This window comes from Anoplopoma fimbria, chromosome 1 (assembly GCF_027596085.1).
Source record: "Anoplopoma fimbria isolate UVic2021 breed Golden Eagle Sablefish chromosome 1, Afim_UVic_2022, whole genome shotgun sequence".
NCBI lineage: Eukaryota > Metazoa > Chordata > Actinopteri > Perciformes > Anoplopomatidae > Anoplopoma > Anoplopoma fimbria.
This window is the reverse complement of record NC_072449.1, coordinates 21881461-21903414: the sequence shown is the minus strand read 5'-3', so window position 1 is coordinate 21903414 and position 21954 is coordinate 21881461. Positions and strand designations below refer to the sequence as shown.

General features: G+C 38.2%; 1 protein-coding gene across 1 annotated transcript; it reads left to right on the top strand.

Moving 5' to 3' along the window:
* The first annotated feature begins 5540 nt into the window (after positions 1–5540).
* si:dkey-4p15.5 (zona pellucida-like domain-containing protein 1) lies at positions 5541–8956 on the top strand. Its single transcript, XM_054604585.1, has 10 exons — positions 5541–5640; positions 5732–5958; positions 6221–6405; positions 6495–6567; positions 6658–6755; positions 6840–6920; positions 7039–7210; positions 7331–7430; positions 8671–8700; positions 8820–8956. Exons 1-10 carry the CDS (start codon positions 5541–5543, stop codon positions 8954–8956), a joined length of 1203 nt encoding a protein of 400 aa, XP_054460560.1.
* The last annotated feature ends 12998 nt before the right edge of the window (positions 8957–21954 follow it).

Sequence of the window (21954 nt, the reverse complement as noted above, 5' to 3'; positions counted from 1 at the left end):
TGAGGAGGAGACGCTGCTGCCGGATGCTGAGCTCTCTTCCTCCCACAGGTGACAACTGCACCTGTCGAAGGCAACGCCTGTCCGCTAACGACAGACAACGGAGGCTACAATTGCCCAAGCTCTCTAAAATAGGGCAACAAAAGATTGCCATAGCGTTGCCTGCTCTTTGCAGATAATGTGGCTTTGTCAGATGGCTGCAAACCGCCCCACCGGATTGTGAAGCGACTGGGATAAGAGTAACTACCTCCAGGTCTAAGGCCAGGGTTCTCTGCCGTAAATTGGTGGATTGCTCCAACAGGACAACGTATCATGTAACAAAGCTCAAATAATCTCAAACTGGTTTCCTGAACCTGAAAATGAGTTCACTGTACTCCAATGGCCTCCCCAGTTACCGGATCTCAATACAATAGAGCACCTTTGGGATGTGGTGGAAAGGTGCTCGAATGATATTAAGGAGCCCAAAGTATGACAAGAAAATATGATGAATGAGTAGGATCAATCCATGCTTGCATGTTGTTTATGACAAATTCTCACTTTACCATCTGGATTTTGCAGCAGAAGTTGAGACTCATCATCCCAGGCAACATTTGTACAATCATCTATTGTCCAGTTTTAGAGAGCCTGTTCCAATTTTCAGTTTTAGTTTCCTGTTATTAGTTGACAGGAGTGGCAGCCGTTGTGGCCTTCTGCTGCTGTAGTCTATCTGCTTCAAGGTTTAATGTGTTCAGAGATGCTCTTCTGCATACCTCGGTGGTAACAAGTGGTTGTTTGAGTTACTGTTGCCTATCTATCAGCTAGAACCAGTCTGGCCATTCTTTCTGACCTCTGCCATCAACAAAGCATTTTCACCTGCCGCTCACTGGATATTTTCACTTTTTATGACCATTCTCTGTAAACCCAAGAGATGATTCTTTGTGAAAATCCCAGGAGATCAACAGTTTCTGGAATACTAAAACCATCCCGCCCTGGCACCAACAACCATGCCATGTTCAAAATCACTTACATCCCCTTTCTTCCACATTCTGACATTCTGAGACTTGGTTTTACCTTCAGTAGATCTACTTAATAAAAACCTTATAATGTGTGTGTGTGTGTGTGTGTGTGTGTGTGTGTGTGTGTGTGTGTGTGTGTGTGTGTGTGTGTGTGTGTGTGTGTGTGTGTGTGTGTGTGTGTGTGTGTGTGTCAGTCATCGTGATCCCATAATACTGCATATATAGCACTGATAGGGGTCATTCTGCTGTATTATGACCTCTAAATGCATGTAAAAGAGTACTTCTTCCACCACTGAAGGAAAGTTCAAGTACTGTACAACCCTTTGCAGTCAGTTCAAGTACAAAAAGACCGGAAAAGCTTAACCACACCTATAGGTGTCGGGTTAAAACCCATTAATTGTCTCTTAAAGAATCAAAGACACAAAAAAGGTATTGTAACCTCTTAAAACAATGAATCTGTAGTACATCATCAAATATTAATTTGAGAACCGATACTGATATTATAGATTCCCTCCCAAAGAAAAAGCAAGTGGGTCACAGATCATCAAGTTTTATAACTTACATAGGGATTGGTTTTCATTTACAGTACAGTTCATGCAAGAATTGTGTCCTGATGCAACTTTAAAAAGGGCTCCTCCTATGTTCCTTTTATAACTTGTTTTGATACTGATCAGGTGTTGCATGTGTTTGATAGTGAGACTCAGAGTACAGCATTCACTTACATTCAATAGCTGTTGTTGAAAGGATATCTATTGTAAGGTTAGTCTAAATAATTCAATACTCTCTGGTTAATTTGACTCTGTAAAGGTGAAATACAACAAAAAAAAGAAAAGGAAGGAAATGATAAGTTCAAAGGAGCTAACAAGTACACTGTATACAAATAAGACATACATGCATACCAAAATTAAATTAAGCATATTTCATATTCATTTCTAGTATTTATTTTGGCAATCAAGTTGCCAAACTATTCTTTATTGCAAACATTTTCAGGTTGTTTTGGCCTGCACAGGCTATGAGGCTGCTGACAATTGCTTATTGTTTAAAGTGCCAACAAAAACCTGATTAAAAATGTCAGATGTTATGAAAACATTGTGTGTTCAATGTGGCCTTGTGTTATGTAATTTTCTATTGTAATGTGTATTGAATTGCCTTTATTGTCACAAGCCGTATAGATAAAACACTTGTTTTCATCCCCTGACACTTAACGTGACCACCGTTCTTGTTTCAATGTAGACATCCATAGATGCCTCTGTTCCCATTGAGAGTATAATATTCACATGCCTGTGAGTCACATTCAGGGACACATGAGAGTGTTTTGTACAGAGGCCTGGCATTGTTGCAAAGTGTGAGGGAAGCATGTTGAAGAAAGTAAAGCTCAGTCATTACCCAACCATTATCAACGGGGATGGGACATATACTGTGTTGATAATAAAGTCTTATTGGTGTTTAAAATTGATGATATAGACACTTATCCCTCTTTTCTTTATGGTTGTAAAGGAAAAACAGCAAGTACACACACAATATAAATGTGCGATATAAATACACTGTGCAATACTGTAATTATTCTGTCTGTATATAAAATATTTTTAGTTATTGTGGATTTTTTTACTTTTTTAACTTATTTAATATTCTTTCCTGTTTATTACTTTTATTACTTATTTATAATACAGTTTTTTTTTACTATGTCTCTATGCTGCTGTAATCCTTTAAATCCCCCCCCTGCAGGACTAATAAAGGATTATCTTATCTTATCTTATCTTACAGATTAGTTGTGTGATAATTAATTATGTGAATCATTGTTAATACAGAAATATTGATTATAACCTTTACAATTAGTTATAGTGGAATCCATCAAAACCCCACAGATCCTGAACTTTGAGGCCTATACCAATGTCAGTATTGTTATTTGAGAGTAATTTTTTTTTTAACACAAAACCATTACATAAGCAAGCATTGATACAAATCATTTATAAGTATTTGGGGAAACAAAATGGGGAAACAGCCACAAGGTTAAAAATGTGCCCTTTAAATCTAACTAATTAGGCCTACAGTAACTGACTGACTAACTAACATTTGTTTATTTACACATCGAGCTGTTGTAGTTACATAGCAAAATTATCATTCAGTTTGAGTCTTGTTTCTGGCCAACTAATGAATGCCAGTCCAATATTCACTCTCTTTTAGCTCTGTTTTTGGTCTCCACCAACACATGAGGGAGATGTCTGTCTCTTTAGCTGCTAAATGCTCCACTATGTTCACCAGCTTGTTGCCAACTGTGTCTGTCTGCTTTTTGGTGCTGAGCCAGTAGTGGACAGTGGGTGTACAGTGGATACACTTAAATTACCTGAAACATATCTTTGTCATTGCTGTACTACAATTTCTTGTTACTTATTGACCGACATATTTGCTGATACTGATACATCTGGGATGAGCCGGGCTTTACCTTCCATGCCTCACAGCAAAGCTAACAATACATGCTCCTGGTTTACTTTATTTCCAGCAACCCACACAGGGATACTGTACAGGGTCATCCTATCTTGTGTATTTTTTTACTAATTCAGGTACGAATTGAGGATAAATTAATCCTCAAACAGTCAAAGTTATTGTTTTTCAAATGCAGCCTAAGTCTTGAGTCAGATTTTAGAATTTTGTATTGAAACAAATCTTCATTAAACACAACTTTATTCTGTCTTCATTAAATATGAAACACTTGTGTTTTTGATTATGGCTCCTGACCTAAATCTGCCACAGGCTTGTACCAGGTTACTATAGTTATTCCCCAAGGGTGGCCACATTTACTGCCTCGGGTCCGAGTTTTGCAATGTGCCCTCAGTAACACTGAGGGCACAGCTTGCAGACAAATGCTTATTTGGACAACAAAGGGGAGATTAAAACTGGCATTTGACATTGGATACATCTAAAGTAATCTAACAGGCACCTTTTTCAGGCTGTATCGTCATGGTGTATTATGGTGGTGTTCTTCAGGGACCCAAATTACTCAGGAGTCCCTTTCGTGTCGTGGTGCTTCACAAAAGACTTTGTATTTCTCTCAGATAGGTGTGTCTTTTATCCGCAGACTGTACAAAACAGCACTGAAATTTTCTATTTACAGTTTACAGCCTGAGGCCATAACAAAAACTGATCCATTACAAAACTTGCTCTCGGAAGAACAATAATGAGACTTTTATCACATCATAAGATCTCTAAAGAGAAAATTTGTGATCAGATCACTGATCCTGCTCTTTCATAGTCAAAAGAATAATAAAACTCTGTTTATGTGTATACATTATGGTTTCCTGTGCGACGCTCACCCTGCCCATACCCAAGACAGCAGTCAAGTGTTTTCCATTGCACAGCATCAATATCATCCATTAACCTTGCATTGCCCTACATATAAAGTTCTATTTAATGCCAGTATAAATGTGAGATGGTTGCTAATGCATTACTGGAAGTTTAAAGCTGACTGCTGTAAATGTGGCAACAAGAAGAGACAAAGACAGAATCAGTCTGTCACCCTGCTGATAAACATCCCTATTCCAGTACATTATACATGATAATAGGTAATAGATAATAACTATGGATTGTACCATTTCTGCTTTTGTACATCCGAGAAACAAATTATTTGTTGTAAATGCCATGACTTAAGAAATCCTTATCTCAGAAAACTGTTTGCAACAAGCGACAAATGACTTAAGACAAATTCTGCTTTACTTATGAATGTAGAGAAACAAACAATATTTCTTATTATTAACACAAATAACCTTAAACCAGTTAATTGTGGCTGAGAGCTGGCCGTGGCCTTAAAAAAAGCTATAAAAAACTACCAGTTAAAATCAACAGAAGATAAACTAGAGGTGACATCTTTAACTGTGTGAAAAACACAGGCTTATTTTAAATTCATTGTTATCCAAATACAACATACATGTAAAATATTCAGAAAAAGAAATCAATGACGTAAGAAGCCCAACTCGTGTTACACCATCGTCTGAGACTCCCTCACACGCCCCTGTGGGTGAGACAGTATAAATGGAGAGATCCACCAGGTAGCCGATAGCAGGACAAAAAATGAAGACCTACAGGTGAGTCCCTGCAATTTCTTTATCACCTCTTTTTCCTTGTTGTTCGATTGTGTAGGCTTTATTTATTTATAATGCATTGTATGAAAACGGCAATACTTAATTACTTTATACTTTAAAAGGCAGTTTTCAAATACTGTAATTTTGTCTCTTGATTAATTTGGTTCTTTAAATCAAATTTGATATATGAGATATTATTCTTTATGTTTTCAGTAATGGCAGATTATTTCAAATTATCTTGATATGCACAATGCAGGTTATGTTAATAAGGAAGTACAGCTAGTATTTTGTATTATATTTATAATTGTGTCTTAATTTTTTTTTTTTTTAAAGATGCAACTGAATTCAAGGATATTTGCAATTTCATGTTTCAATTTTCAGATCTTTTCAAAGCACTTTTCTTTGGAAGACGATGGGGAATGCCTTTGATCTCACTGTCTTTCTGTTTTCTCACAGGTCCACTCACAGAACAATGAGACTGGTAATTATTTTATGCCAGCTTTGCTTCATTCTGAGGATCGAGGCCCAGATACCAGACGCATGCATTGTTAGCGATACAAACAGACCTCCAGGTTTGTGCCATTTTCTTTCATATGTTCTTTAATTACAGTTATTTTCACACTTCCATTTATATCCTCATTATTATTTTTTTATCCCTCCCAGAAAACTCTGACATAACCGTGGTTTGCGGCACGGAGTATATGGACCTGAGCATCTACCTTTGTCCGATGTACCAAGCTCTTTATAATGAGTCTCAGATGGTCCTCAATGATCAGATAACCACACCGGAGTGTTATGGGACTCCTGACTGGACTGTGGACCCACCAGTTTTAAAATTCAGATTCCCCCTGAATGACAGTTCTATCTCATCCTGCAATAATAACTTTAAGGTATTCTTCACAATAGCTTTAACAACTTTTTTTCAAAGAATACATCAATTAAGGTACTTTATCAATATGTTTTATTGGTAGATATCAAGCTATGACGGTTAAGAGGATTTTAGTGCCTTGTAGTAAAATTCTGCTTTTAGTACATTTGGATAAAATTGAATGGCATTAAAAGAAAACCAAGGAAATGAAAGTCATTATGTCTCAAATTGATCGGTAAACTGATTTAAAGTGATTTCAGTGAAATATATCTGTTTTTCAATAGATAACAAACAAGGTCGGGACTGGAGAGTTTTCTGACTTCTCAAACGTCCAGTTCGTCAACATCTCTGGCACTGTTACCTCTATAGACCCCTCTGTGGCTATGATCACCTATCGCTCGCAGATCCTGTACAAGTTCTCCTGCTTCTACCCGATGCAGTATCTCATGAACAACACCCAACTGGCTGTGTGAGTATGCCATGAATAACACTGCATGTGAAATAAGTGGAATTGATTGAACATTTTGATTCATCCAGGTTTCTTTTCATTTAATACAGATCAGGTGTGAATCTTGCCATACGAGACAACAATGGTAGCTTCATCAGCACACTGAGTATGCAGCTCTACCAAGTAAGACCTGCTCCACAGTGGCTTTTAAGGATTGGACAGTTTTTTGTTTTTTTACATTTTATAACTTTTTTGATACTTTTCTGTGAACAGGATGAGCTCTACCTAGAGGAACTTGTTATCCCACAAACAGGACTGAACCTTAAGACCAAGATTTATGTTGCGGTTAAGGCTACCAACCTTACCGACAGGTATTTAAGTTTTGACAGTTTACAGTTACCACAAGTTACATAAATAAGAAACAACACTTAAAATCCACCTGTCTGTCTTTTCAGGTTCAACGTGCTGCTGGACAGATGTTATGCAACAACAAGTCCATATCCCGTGCTCAACACCCATTATGACCTCTTTGTAGGGTAAGTTTCATATATATAACCACAGTATATAATACCTTCCACTCTTCCACTCAACTGAAGGCTAGCTCTTTGTACTTCCACATGGGCAGTAACATTACCTTTCTCCTTTTCACGCAAGCTGTGAACGTGACGCTCAAACTAAGGTGGAACTCAATGGGGAGTCCCAGAACGCACACTTCTCTTTTGAGGCCTTCAGATTTGTGCAGCATAAAAACCAGACGGTTTCCACTTTCTACCTGCACTGCATCACCAGGCTCTGTGAGGTGTCCTCGTGCAGCCAATTGCTGCCGGTGAGTAGACACAAGAGTTCCTTAAAGAGTCCTTTGATGTCACAAATAGGTGGTTACCATACTTAATTCATACTTCAGAGTTTTGATTCATTTTTGTATTTCCTTATTAATTTTGAACAGGACTGTGGATTGGCCGCGAGGAGAAAGAGAGAGGCACCGGATGAGTCGGCCAACGCTACAATCACCTCGCCTATCATTGTCGTCAGGAAACAACGCACTGGTGCGTAGTTGGGGCAGAATTCAACAATCAAAGATAATCCTTTATCCTAACGCTATAACAATTTACATAGTGAATAAATATACAAATGGTTAAGTATATTACCATAAAATGTGCAAATGCGTATTTACTTGGTTAATTCAATCTGAGGGGGTATTCTTGTTTAAACATGATGAATAATTTTATACGTATACACTTTATGTATCTTTTTACTAGATAATCCATATTATTAGTAAAATATGATATCTAAAGTAAACAAGTCCTCCAAATTAAGCAACATACATCAGTTTAACAGAGCTGGAGTATTTTATCATTGAAAGAGGAGCAAAGAATGGCACTGAAGTCTTTTCTTGATGGAAAAGACGTTTTCACTCTTCTGGCAACTGTCTTCGGCAAAAATTTGATTGATAGATGGTTCATCCAGTCACCTGCCAAGTAATTCTTGAAAGTGCCTGCCCTTTTCCAAACAGTTTCCAATGACAGCTTCACAGATTGTTCTCTATATCAAACCATCTGGTGGGTCAGGTTACCTATCAATAAGACAATATCATTTATTTGTGCCTTCCAAAACCGTTAAAAAGCATTGTTGAAATGTTTTAAAAGTTTTATAATGTCAAAACGCTGTTAAGTTAGTTTAAGGTACAAAATGACAAAAATGTTATCATCATTTTGTTTAAAATACCTTGCTTCCTCCTTTGCTCCTTAATTTTTAGGGCACTTACTGAAACAACTTACACTGTTGTTCTCCTTTGGAGGACGCACAACATTAACCAGGGCCATAATGAACATCTTTCCTTGTGGTATCTTTTCTTAAAAGAAAAGCTAGACATTTTGGGAAATGTGCTCATTTGCTTCATTGCCAAGAGTTAGATGAGAAAATGTCCTATTTGTCCTATCTCATCTGTACGCTACATAAGAAAAGCCAGTTGCCGGTTACCTTAGCCTAGCATAAAGACTGGAAAATGGAAAAAAAAAAGTTTTTTTATTCATTTGTACAAAGAAGATATTGCAAACATGTTCATTATTAAGGCTAGCTGTTTCCCCCTCTTTTTTATGATAATCTTAGCTGACGGTAGCTTAATATTTTGCATGCACACATCAAAGTGGTATCAATTCCACCTCTGATTCGTGTAAATTAGCGTTTTCCTCAAAATGTCAAAATTTACTCAGTTAATTGATCAATAATAACACAAAAAAGTGAATCCTGTCATTTATCAACTAAAGTTTTGGTTACATTTTTCAGGAGAAGCTCAAACTCTCTCTGCTTCTAACGGTAAGAATCTTGGTTGTTCACTACTTTCTCAGTCAGTAATTAGCAACATCAATTAATATACCCAGAAGGGATAATACTGTGTGATATCATCAAGCCTCTCTTTTTCTCTGCTCACACAGGCTTGTCATCTGAGGCTAACTACAGCGGCCCAGTGGTGGCTGTTATTGTCTGCATTGTCATCTTAGCTATTATCCTTGTCGCCATGGCTGCGTACTTTACGTTGTACATCAGCAGAAGAAAACCAATCATCCAGTAACATACTCTGACTGAGAATGTATTCTCTTCACTTGTCTACCAAACTGACAGTTTAGTGCATCCTCATCTAAAATGCATGGCCATTACTGTAGCTGCAGAGATAGTAAAACAAGTCATGACAAATAATAAATATCATACTGTCTTCCTATTATTTTCCATTTCACAAACAGCATTATAACAAGGTGGTTTGGCTGTAATCTGTACCCACAATTTTATAATCATTACAAATCACTTAGTTTAATAATGTGGAGATAAGGGCACAGAATGTGTACTATAATTATGTATTATAATTATGTGTTAGTTTTAATCATGTTCTCAGAGTCATATTGTAATATTTAATATATGGTGGTATCTTTAGTAATCAGTTAGAGGTGGTTTACTTTTACAATGTTTTCAATAAGAATGACGAAGAAAGTACTCATGCTTTATTCTTTGATAATACATTAATAAACTAAAAATGAAAAAATTCTGACTGTGTCTTACTGTTTGGCTGAATGCATATAGATTGTACAGATCTAAACAACAGTTTTTGCTGAACTCCTTTCCCGGTTTTCAATTACTTTGAATTACATTAATATATATAATTGGTATAGATGGCCAATACCTTTAATATACTGTTGTATATAGACAAGACTGTGTTCCCCATGCTCAGCCCAAAGCTCTGTGTTATCTGTGTGTCATTTACTTTGTGTAATTTTATTAATTACAAAACTAGTTGGTAATATTCACCATTTAAGCACAACAAAAAATGTAATTGTAAAGACCCTGAGGTAGCTCCTGTATTTCTACCCAATCTTGATAGCCTTTCTTATAGAGAGGCATTCCGAGTCAAAATCTATAAGTTTTAAGACCTCTACTATATCAGTTAACATAAACTTTACATGGTACAGCTTTAAACCTGCACTAAGTGATGGGGCAGCGGAAAAAGTTATGAACATTTTTATATCACCTTTTAAGGTGATATGGCAAACGTTTTATCAAACAGTTGCTTATTTATCAACATTCAGCAGTTACTGATCAACATTAACACATTTGGAGTCATGTTTCTGGCCACCTGAAATATAAGTCAAATGTTTACGCGGTTCTCACCATTTTAGCTCCGTTTTTGGTCTCCACCAACTCCTTAAAGAAGTTTGCCTCTTTAGCAAATACTTGACTATGTTCACCAGTCCCTAAGTGTATCCGTCTGCTGCAGTGGTGGGTAACCAAATACGTTTACTGAAGTGTAGGCTAATTAAATAATATTTTGAGGTACTTGCACTTTACTTGAGTATTTTGAATGTTACTCTACTTTAAATGAATAATCCACTCCAAGTTCTCCTGCTTCTACCCATGCAGTATTTCATAAACAACACTCAACTGGGCGTGAAAGTACTGTTTTATTGATAGACACTTATGCCGCATGTGAAATTATGAATTTGATTCATCCAAGTTTCTTTTCATTCAATATAGTTCAGGTGGGACTCTTGCCATACAAGACAACAATGGTAGCTTTGTCAGCACACTGAGTATGCAGCTGAACAAAGTAAGACCTGATCTAGCTTTCAGAATTTATACATATATTTGTTTTTAATTTTATCATGGCAATAACCCATTTTGTTTTTGTTCTTACTTAAACTGTGAAACAGGATGAACTGTACAGAGAGACACTTACTATCCCCCAAACAGGAGTCAACCCCAAGACCAGGATTTATGTTGCAGTTAAAGCTACAGATCTAACAGACAGGTATTAAAAGGAATAGTTTGAAATTTTTGGGAGATATGCTTATTCACTTTATTGCAGAGAGTTTGATTAGAAGATAGATACCACAAATATGAGGCTATTGCCAGCAGCCTGTTAGTTTAGCTAAGCCTAGAGACTGAAAACACAGAAAATAAGTTTTTTTCCTTCTTTTTTTTTTGTTGTAGAAATAAATCAAACAAGATATTATCTTTTAATAATGAGATAGGTGGATAGCTCACACCTTTAGAGCCAAGTTAGCTGTTTCCAGTCTTGTGTATGTCTATGCTATGCTAAGCTAACGGGCTGCTGACTCTAGCTGTGTTTTAAACAATCATATGATACTAGAGTGTTATCGATCTTCTCATTTTTACTTGTATTTGCCAAATGTTTGAACTTTGTGTGTGCATGCAGTTTTCCATAAGTAACACAAAAATATTAATAAATAACACTTAAGATCCACCTGTCTGTCCTCGCAGGTTCAAGGTGCTGCTGGCAGATGCTACACAACAACACATCCATATCCCATGCTCATGACCTCTTTGTAGAGTGAGTTTTTTCCTTTGACACTCAACTCCAAGCTACCTCTTTGTATTTTATCCAAATGTGTAGTCACATTACCCATCTACTTTTCACCCAAGGTGTGAACGTGACACACAAACGAAGGTGGAGCTCAATAGGGAGTCTCAGAAGGCACACTTCTCCTTTGAGGCCTTCAGATTCGTGGAGCACAATAATTCAGTTTCCACTTTCTACCTGCACTGTGTCACCAGGCTATGTGAGGTGTCCTCATTCAGCAGATTTATGCCTGTGAGTTACTTCACAAAAGTCGCTTCACACTTAAAGTTATGCTTTATCACTAAAACTTATTTCGCTCAGTTTTGTGGATATTTACTTGATTTTGAGCCGGTTTTCACAAACCTCATGATCTAATTTCACAATGTTTTAGAGATCACGTATAAAGCAATAACTCTGATGAGCAAATCCTAACAGTGTCGAGCCCAAAAGATAAAAGCATCCTATGTTTATACAGAAATAAACTATTGTTGTTGAACTAACAACAAAACCGATCCTATTTTGAAGAAAATGACCATAACCACAAGAGCAAAAAGGCATTAATGTGTTTTTTTTATTTTTAAAACAAGTGTTTAAAATACTTTAGACAAGGCCTACACATCTACCCACATTTCTTTTTTTTAAGCAAGCTGACATAGTCAGATCCAGTGAAGGGACTTTATGTCCATAAATCCATCAGATGGACAATTTTTGTAATAGCCTACTTTTACAAATTAAATTACAAGGCATCACGACTGGAAGCCTGTTCATATTCTGCATAAAAACAGATAAGGCCATTAGCTAAACAAGCTCTTATATTATTTCACATGGATGCAGCAGGTTAGTATTTTGTGCAAACTCTCCTCAAATGAGAGTTGAGAGGCGAGGAGAGAGAATGACAGCCATGCTTTTGAGTCATGTTTATGAAAAATGACTTTTTTACACCAAGCATGGTTGGCTTGAAAGAGGTCGCATGAGAAGAGGTTCCATAAACACAGATCTAGGATCCAAATTTCACTATCTGGATATGTATTAAAATGAGAGAGCATAGACAATAACAACTACTAATGAAAGTGGAATTGATCATACATTATAGCTTTTTGGGGGATTATTGTTTTGAACATTGTACAGATGGCAAAATGATCGATCAAGTATGATAATTCTTTAGCAGGTATATTGTTCACCATGTTCACCATTAGTTCCGCTTTTGTAACTTTCTGTGTTTTTTGTTTCTTCTAATCCCCTTGATTTTTTTTTTTTTTTAAAGTAACATGTTCTACTGGGATTAATAAATTAATGTATCTGTCAAACACTTGAATCAATAATGGCACTTAATAAAAAGTGACAATCTGTAGGACATTTGCTCCACAAAATCCCCCTTGAATTTAATCATCATAATGTCAAATGATAAAAAAAATGGACTTCTGTATTTAATTCCTTTAATCCCACTTGTTTTTAATATGAATACGTGCAACAGTTCATCGAATGATGTCACATGTGCCTTCAAATTAAATTTAGAACAATACTGTCGAAATAAGAGTTATTTTGACAAGATACAGCTGCTGAAGTGAATTATTACGTTTACCTTTTTTATTTTTACTGCTGTTTGCTAACACATTTTGGTTAATATTAGCCTTACATAACAACCTTTATAATTTGGCTCATGAGATATTTAGGGTGTATACATGGGTATCACACATTGGGAGCAACTATCAAAATGGTGGACACTTTCTAGATTTTGGTACAACTGTGGGTATTAACCCTTTATTCACATCCTTGTGTGCATATCAATTAAAGCATCAACAAATGTCTTCTAGACTTGCCTGGTTATATGTGTCTCATGTTTTTATTATGGGTTTATTGTACTTTAATTGATGTATGGTTTTCTGATGACATTTTCCTGTGTGCCTCAGGGCTTCTTTTTGTCTGTCATATCCTTGTCACTAGACAAAAGCAAGCACAGGGACAGGCAGGCATTTGAAAAGCGTAGAAAGCTTTTCCTGACTGAATTTAAATCTTTAAAACTGGTAATTGACAATGTTTTTATACTGTCTTTGCAGTACTTTTAGTTATTTGAAGCTAGTTTTTGCAGAGCTCAGCACTCTTAATGGGAGTACGTCCTCCACCCATTCATTTGGGGTGGTCATCATGCGCTCCCAAAGGGCCGCCTCATAAGGAGTTGAGTCCATCCATTCCACCACTGCTCCATAACTTCTGCCTACGGGAAGACATAGAAACACAAGAATTTAAACACAAGCATTTCTCAGGTGGGTTCATTTAAGTTGGTGTTTGAGGCCCAAAGACTTCAAATTATCCAATATTTTCACGATTAAAGTTAGAGAAAAGCCTGAAAAATAAATAGTACCAAATAATATAGTTTCATTCATATATATTGTTTTAATATCACAGCAGTGACAGCGTATTTGCTCCAGAAAGTGCAGTTTTCAAGTTGATATCTATAACAAATCAATGCTCCAGCTGATGATCACTTCTTTAACACCAGTCAGATTTGTTTAGTCACCAGTACCTTTTCCAGATCCAAGCCTCAGGCCCCCCAGCAGGTTGCTGGCCAGCCTGTCTTGGTCCCAGACAGTGAGCTCCAGGCAGGCTTCTGGTAGATCAACCTGTCTGATGCCGTCGTACACCATCGTGTGGTTAAATGCTGGGTCTACTGTCCTCCGCAGTACACGCGTCTTCTGGCGACTCTTCCTGCTTGTGTCCGGCAGTACAAAGCTTGAGGGGTGAGGGGGAAGAGGAAACATCTTTACTGCTAAACCAGGTACTTTAACTGAGGAAGAAGTCATTTTGAGAGAGTACCTAATCTCTTTCTGGCAGAGAGTTAAATGAGGATATCAATACTGATCTTACTTCTGGATGTTCAATATGAAATGTCACAGCTAGGAAAGAGTTAGCTTAGCTTAGCATGAGGAGTGGGAACAGGATGAAACGGTGGCTCAACAAAATGCGAAATAATTAACATACTACATTTTGTGTAAGACTGTTGTTTTACCCAGAGTTCAGTGGAGACACCAAGATATCACTGTGCCTGGTCACAGCCAGCTTCCAGTCTTTATGCTAAGCTAAGCTAACCTGATGCTGGTTTTAGCTTTATGCTTAACAGATAAACTTGGGTGGAACTCTTGGCAAAAAAAAGAGAGAAAAACATGAGTTTTTCCCAGAATGCCAAACAATATCTTTAACTTAATATGAACGTAATATGCATACCACTTAACATATGGGTCGATGGTGGCCCTGATTGGAGGCAAGTTCCTGCATTCTTTCACCCAAATGTGAACTTCTCCGGTGTTTGGACCCTCCTTAACTAATCCTTTGACGAAAAAATGACAAAATATACACAAAATATTAAAAGAACCTTTTTTATACAATGGGTGGGATTGCAGTTAACTAAATTGTACATCAGAAAACGAAACCTGTTTTTAAATAACAGAATAAAACTGTGTGCAGACCTTCACTGTGGATGATCTCTGGCAGGAAACGTATGGCTAGTCTCATCTCTCCATGACCATGTGATGGTGCCAGAGTGGGTGCGGTCTGAAAAGTTAAACAGAGTATTAATTACATAAACAGTAGATCCAAAAATTCCTTTGTGCACAGGTTAAACAAGTGCATGTGATATCACAAGCTCAAATAGACTCTGGGGAGGCGGACCACATTCTTAGATAATCCGCTGTTATTTGATGAGAAAACAACCGCTGTGGATAAAGCAAGCCTGTGAGCATGTTTTTTTCTTTTTACCCTTGCTTTCAGGGCTAAGTAGTTCATCTGGGCGTGGTCAAAGTCCCACTTGGAGAGGTCCACGTCTACTTCGCCCAGGAAACTGTTCCTGCTAAATGTGTCGTGATGCCAAACAGAGAGAATGAGCGTCTGGGTTCTGAGGTACTCCATGCGAACTCGATACTGTAAGGACAGGGAAGAGTAAGCTGCTTTTGTTTGTTGATTATCATGAATTCCAAGTATTATGCATCACAGTGTGGGAAAGCGCCTGTGTTTGTCTAGTAATATTGGCACTATTTCTGTGGATTCTTACTCGGAGTATCTCGTTGAAAGTTGGATTTAGTGTCTTCTTTTTCACAGATGTTTTCCTCTTTCCCAGATTACCTTTGTCAGGAACCAGGTAGCTTTTGACATACCTTCAAAAACAAAAATATACACCCTCAGTATGTAATACCATGTAGAAAATAATATATATACTTTCTAATTCACACGCATTTTCAGTTCTACTGTATAGTGGTATAGCGCTTACACATCGTAGAAAAAAGCTTGCATTAATTAAAGGATTACCTCCTTATTTAGTGGGCCCAGTTTGTTACGCATAGAGAAAACAATGCTGATTAAGGGTTAGAAACAAACAAACTAACAAACACAACAACAAGCCAACACAACCAGAAACCTACCTGGGTAATGTTAAACTGGAATTATGCTTCTAATATAGGCAACGTTTGTGGCTTTTTGTTTTATACTTGTATGTAGTACATTTTCACCAAGTTTCACTCTATGCTCTGTTCATGTAAACATCCTGACTATGATCAAAGGGGCATACTAGAGTGCAGCTTTAATACTTTCAGTGGTTCAGTGGTTGATTTAGCAGATAATAAACAGTTCATACAGTAGAGAAATATGACGATAGAATATCTAATAGTACAGTACTCACGGATCAGAGCGGCCCCTCTTTGGGTCGACTGCAGCCAGGTCTTGGCATTCAATCACAAAGATGTGAAACTCTCTGAGCCTCTGGACGTAGTTGATGGAGAACTGGATATTTCCCTGAACCTCCACATTCCCAAAATCCATGGTCATCACACTTCCACTCAGCTAGGAGCACACACAAACAAGCAGGCAAACATTTGACATAATCAATCATATGTAATCATACATATTATTTATTGGATTGTTTGTGGTTTTGGCTTTCTGAAAATCCAATCCATCTCCTTGAGATAAAAGTTGAGGACAGAGCTAACTGGTGCCACTTTAAAGGGGAACTCCACCGATTTTTCATATCTTAGGGAGGACTAGTACAAATATGAAATACGTTGTATGAAGTCTGCATGATATTTGATTGCCTCAAACCATGTCACTTGAGGCAGCGTTGATTTGTAATGAAGACTTTACGTTTGAAAATGAAAACAAATGGAGGGTCTCTGTAGACGGCTCCTCTTTTCTGCTTGAGGCTGACAGCTTGAAGAAAGAGTGTGTCTACATTCCCTCGGATCAGTACCCCCGCCGATGCCATGTCATTGTTCCAACGGCCTGTTATTTCAAAGCCTCAATAGTCCAAAACATGTCCCTTTGGACCGAAAGCCCATTTGTCCGACAGCCTGTTATACTGAAAACCAACACTCTGTATTCTGAAGGTCCATTGGTCCAAAGAACAAACAGAAGCAAATGGCTACGTCACAATCATTTTTTCTCTACTATGGCAAGGCATGACCTTCCCTACTGTGCCTCCGATTGGCTCACCCTGAGATTTCCTACCCTAACATAACCAATCTTACTCGTCATGCCTAAACCTAAACAAAAGAGGATTCTAGCCACACTGCTCGTGTCTTAGTGATTATTGTTACTATAATCACAACAAAGTAGACAGATTTTTACATGGGCCAAAGATGATGCTGAGGAAACATGGAGCTGACCCCCTTGAGGGAACATTAGCTCCTACTAGCATAAGACTTCCGAATCCCCGAACAAACTGACAGTAGCTGAGTTGCATTTTGGGCAATGTAGGTGCTTGGTTTTGTCAATTAAAAGCAATGCAGGGCATAAAAAAAGATAATATTTCCTTCAGCATCGTTTTTTATCCCTTCTTTTTTATGGTTTTGCCTGACCATCTGAACCCTACCATGAGTCTAATGGGGATAGGAAGCCCATCGTTTAAAACGGCCAAACATGTGATACCACTCATAACAAAAAACAAATAATTAGGTTAATGTCAATGTCTGACGGACACAATTTAATTTTAAAAGCCAACGAGCAGTGCAGTTTAAGAGAGGGGTGTTAAGCATGCTCATGCATTAGTGTGAACATACAGAAGACAAAGACGTCATGCCAGAGGAGCCGCTGAGGTTATTCAAAGAGCTGCCCGTCAACCGTCTTCCTGGTTGGTCACTGTCATCGAAGGTGGACTCAGTGTCTCTGCCAACGTCCTGAAACACAGAGAGCAGGTACAGAGAGCTCTGTGCACAGGGATGCAGAGCAGGTTTTGACCTAATGGACATAAACATGCAGGGGTGGCTTTACCTCCTTCTGTAAAAACGAAGGAACCGATTTGCTCATCTTCTTCAGGTGGTCCGGATCCGAAAATAAGGACGAGGACGCCGACGGGATGGATGAAGCTGAAGAGTGGTGGATTGGGAAGCAGAAGATCCAAATCTCAACCAATTTATCTTGCAAACATGTCAATAATGGAAAAGATCAGGCTTTTTTTTACCATCACTAATACGTCTGATGTCAGCAGTTGGGTCTTGCCTTGTTTCTTGTCCTGTGAAAAACAAAACAAAGAAATCACAGTCCCCTAAAATTATCTGCATATATGGACAATCTGACTTGGAAGTTTAGGACATGCTTACGTGGTGAAGAAGATGCTGTGATGTCCTCCAAACTTTTAGCCAGATTTTTCGGCCTTGCTTCTGCTCTTCGCAATGCTTTCCTTACAAGGTTTTGGCTCTCAACATCATTCTCACCTACAGTACGTATTGGAAAGAAAATTCAACTTACAGGCTTACAGTATGGGCAGTTTTCATGCTCAAATTGGTTGATGAGTATTTGTTTAAAGTTATTTTTGGTAAAAATCTGAGTAACGAGTTGTAATTTTGAGCTATACATTGATCTAAATGCAGAGAATATTTTCCTTAAGGAAGTTTATTGCTCACACAACTTGTTTGTCTATAAATAATCAAAGACCAGTGATTGAAATCCTGGATCCTGATTTTTGCAGAAAAATAACTTATAATTGAAGATACATTTTCATTTGATCGATTAATCGGATAATCATTGCAGCTCTATATATAATAAGTTAATAAATGTAAAAACTATAAGAAGTCAAGGTATTCCTAGCAGCAAGGGTAGGAACTGAAGGAAAATGCAGATAATGAATGGTACTTGTATACTATAAAGTTCACGTTGTTAGATATAAGTTGCTATTTGTGTTCTGGTAAAAATGTCTCGACATTTGCTCACATAAAATGTTGTGCATAATAGCCAAATAATTGTGACAGTTGAAAACTTATGTACTTGTCTGAGGGATATAGGTACAGCCCTCGCCTCAAGCTTTTAAATCTACTGTTAAAGAAAGCTGACATGAGGCTGCTTTAATTGAAGGTTCATTTTTCTCTGTGTCAGTGAAGTAATAGGAACATATTGCCCATCCCACAAATTAAACATGGGCAGCTGACTGCAGGCACACACAGTGTATTTGCTTCTGCCAACACGGATAACTCCACAAGGACATGATATCAAGGATACTGCTGGATACAACCCATAGTGATAATAATCCTTCATGAGTCTGCAAACAGACAACAGGAGTTGGACTACTTTAGTTCAATTCAAAAAATATATACTTTCAAGACATTGTTAAAATTATGTGTTTGAATTTTATAAAACGGAGAAAATGCAAACGTAAATTTCTGTTAGATGTTGACTATATAGGAGATCTACAAGTTTGTTCGCTCTTGACTTAAACTTGTTGTGTTCTCAGCATTTACTACCCGCTTTTTGTTATCCGAACTTAATATAATTCTGTATTTTAATACCCAGCTTCTTAATTCTTGATAAATAATAAATGAAACAGATTTACTGATGGGAAACAACTTAAAAAAAACAACTAAAAAAAAACATTAAAGGTTTCTTTTTCACAAAAAATACATTTAAATTTATGTAAAATTATATGAATTTCAAGGAATATTCTTTCTGCTTTTTTAATATGCGCTTTCTTGTTTCGTGGTTCTGTGTGGTAGTTCTTGGAAAGTTTTTACTTTTTAGAATATCTTTTCTATTTACATTGTAAAACAACATCTTTATAAAACTGACTTATCTTTTTTCTCTATCTCTCTCTGTCTCTGTCTCTGGTTTAATACCACAGTCAGACGCGACACAAACACTGTGATGCTTATTAGTATAACGTATGGTCTATGGAACAAAAAACTGCTGATTCATTTCGGACACTGTCTTGCTGGACAGAAACGGATTGTAGCCTTGTGAAAGTTTCATCTTTATCACTTGAACTGAATATCTTGCCTTGTGTTTTACAAAGAACGACATTGACACGACTGGGTGTGCATGCACACGTGTGTGTACGTCTGTCAGGGGTGTTGACGTAGGAATTAAACTGTGGCAAACAGGCACATTCATGGAAAACCCTAAATTTCCCAGCACCCTCACTCAGAATTCAAGCAACCCCATAGCACTAGCAAAAGAAAATCTTTGGCGCCGTCACTGTGTTTCGCCCTGTTAATAAAAAATTGCAGTTGGTGCTCACGGTTTGAACTGTTCCTCGAACTGGACCATGGTTCTGACGTGCAGCTCACGGATGATTCCTGACCTGCGTCTGAACTGCTGTAGTTTGCTCTCATGGGACGCTGACTCGTCTTGGCGCCCCCTCTGCTGTAACGCTCTTCTAAGCTCACCGGTGTGCTGGCTCTCATCGGCCCATCCAGATCAAAGTCATACCCAGACTTTCCTTCTGACCCTTCACCCTTCACAAACGGGGTGAGAGAGGTGTGAACGCTAGTCTCGTCTGTCATGCCCAGGTAATGCCGGTAGTCTTTGGGAACATAAGCCCGAGCACGTGGAGTCTGAGTCTCAGTTTCATCAGGTGATCTTCTTGGCGAGGCACCTTTCTCGGCGTTCTGCCTCTGCTTTCTGCTCTGGGAGCGGACAAGACTTACGTCCCTTTTAAGCTCTTTTTCTTCAGGATCACTCAGAGAAAACATGCTAGTGGCGCGACGCATGGAGCTTCCACGACTGCCCGATTTGCCAAAGCTGCCTTTTATGTTCTTTGGAGAACGAATCTCTTTTCCTGATCTGCTTGGGGATTTGTCCTCTCTATTAGAGTCTTTTGAACTCTTTTTGGACTCTGTCGTATAATTTGACAGGTTGTTTTTGCCATCATTGGCTACTTTTGACCCTGTCTGTCTATCATGAGGTGACTGTGATCGATTCTGAAGAGGTGGAGATGATTTCCCGGCAGCAGGTCTTTGTTTCTCTGATACGCAGTTAATCTCAGGGTTACCGCACTTTAACTCCTGATATGACAGCTGGGCACTTATTGGCTCTTTCTTTTTGGGGCTTTTGGGTTTATTGATGGAAGACGATCCCTTGCCATCTGACGTGGCTTCGCCCCAGAACTCACGCAGATTATGAAATTGTGCTCGGCTTGTGCTTAGGGTAGGGGACAACTTGTCTATCGTCTGATTCAAAGGAAGAACAGTAAAATTGTGATAATTTCTGTCAGAGTGTCCGTCATCGCTGCCTGAATCATTTCCAATTGACGTCAGATCATACTCCGACTTTGTAAATCTTTTATTCAGTTTTGCTTGATTTGCACCACGAGCAACTTTACCATCACCAAGAGGTTTGGGTTTGCCGGTGTAAAATGGAGGCTTTTTCCACTCCTGTTCCCAGAACGACTTCAGCTGCTTTATCTTCTCTGCAGTACTTTCTTGATGTGGTAGACCTTGCCTGTTTGCGTGAGAGCTATTATTTCTGTCTTTGTTAGACGTATCCTCCTTTTGTTTAGAAGACATGCTCGATTGCATGCTTTTATCCTCACCATCCCAGGTCTGTACATCCTCACTTGAACCTCTACGCATTTGTGTTTTAGGGGTGATTTGCTTAATACCTTGCTTGTCTTCCATAAATGGGCTGTTTCTGGACAAATAGAGCTTCTCAGAGTCTGGATCTGTATCCAGGTGAGACACAGGAATAGTCTTAAACAGGTCGTCTTGCATTGAGGTTTCCCTAGATTGTGAAATACTGTCAGGTTGTCCACTGGACTGGATGGGTATCTTTGGTTTTGGACTAAGTCTGCTTACAGATACAAATTCAGTGTCTGAACCTCTTTCGTCAGCTACTTGGGGACTGGCTGCTAACTTCAAAAAATCTGAGGTACTTCTTGAGTCATTGTTGTTCCTCTGAGTTGAAGCATTCATCACCTGACTGTGTCCAGTATCTTTCTGTTGTTCTCTTATATCCCCAGGATTTGAAGTGGACTCATCATAAATCCCCTTCCCGTTGTAAATTCCAGGCACAGTTGGAAAATCAGGTGCCATGTGTGGTTTGTTTACTTTGTCCATGTCCTTCTCCGCTGAGATATGATCAGGTTTTTGTCCTCTGTCGCCGGGCGTGATTAAGTTGCTGATAAGTATTTTATGTCCCGTGTTGTTTTTCTCCCAGAATGACTTCAGATCAGATATTTGGGGTGGTTGGCTTTCAACGTAATTATCTTTAACTTCCTGTGAACACATTCTTGTTCTGGTATCCTTCTCTATCTCTTCTTGGGTTTCTTGTGTGTCTCTGTCCGTGGCTCTTAACTCTTTAGCCTCATTGGACTGTCTTCTCATTTTAAGAGTTTCATTCTTTCTGTCACTTACAATATCCCCAGCATCTTTTCTAAATGAACCTTCACCTCTTGATTTGCTACTTTCTGTATGTTTATCAAAGCTCTGATTGGCCTTTGGACCATCTTCTTTCTTTGGCCAATCAAGGCTGTC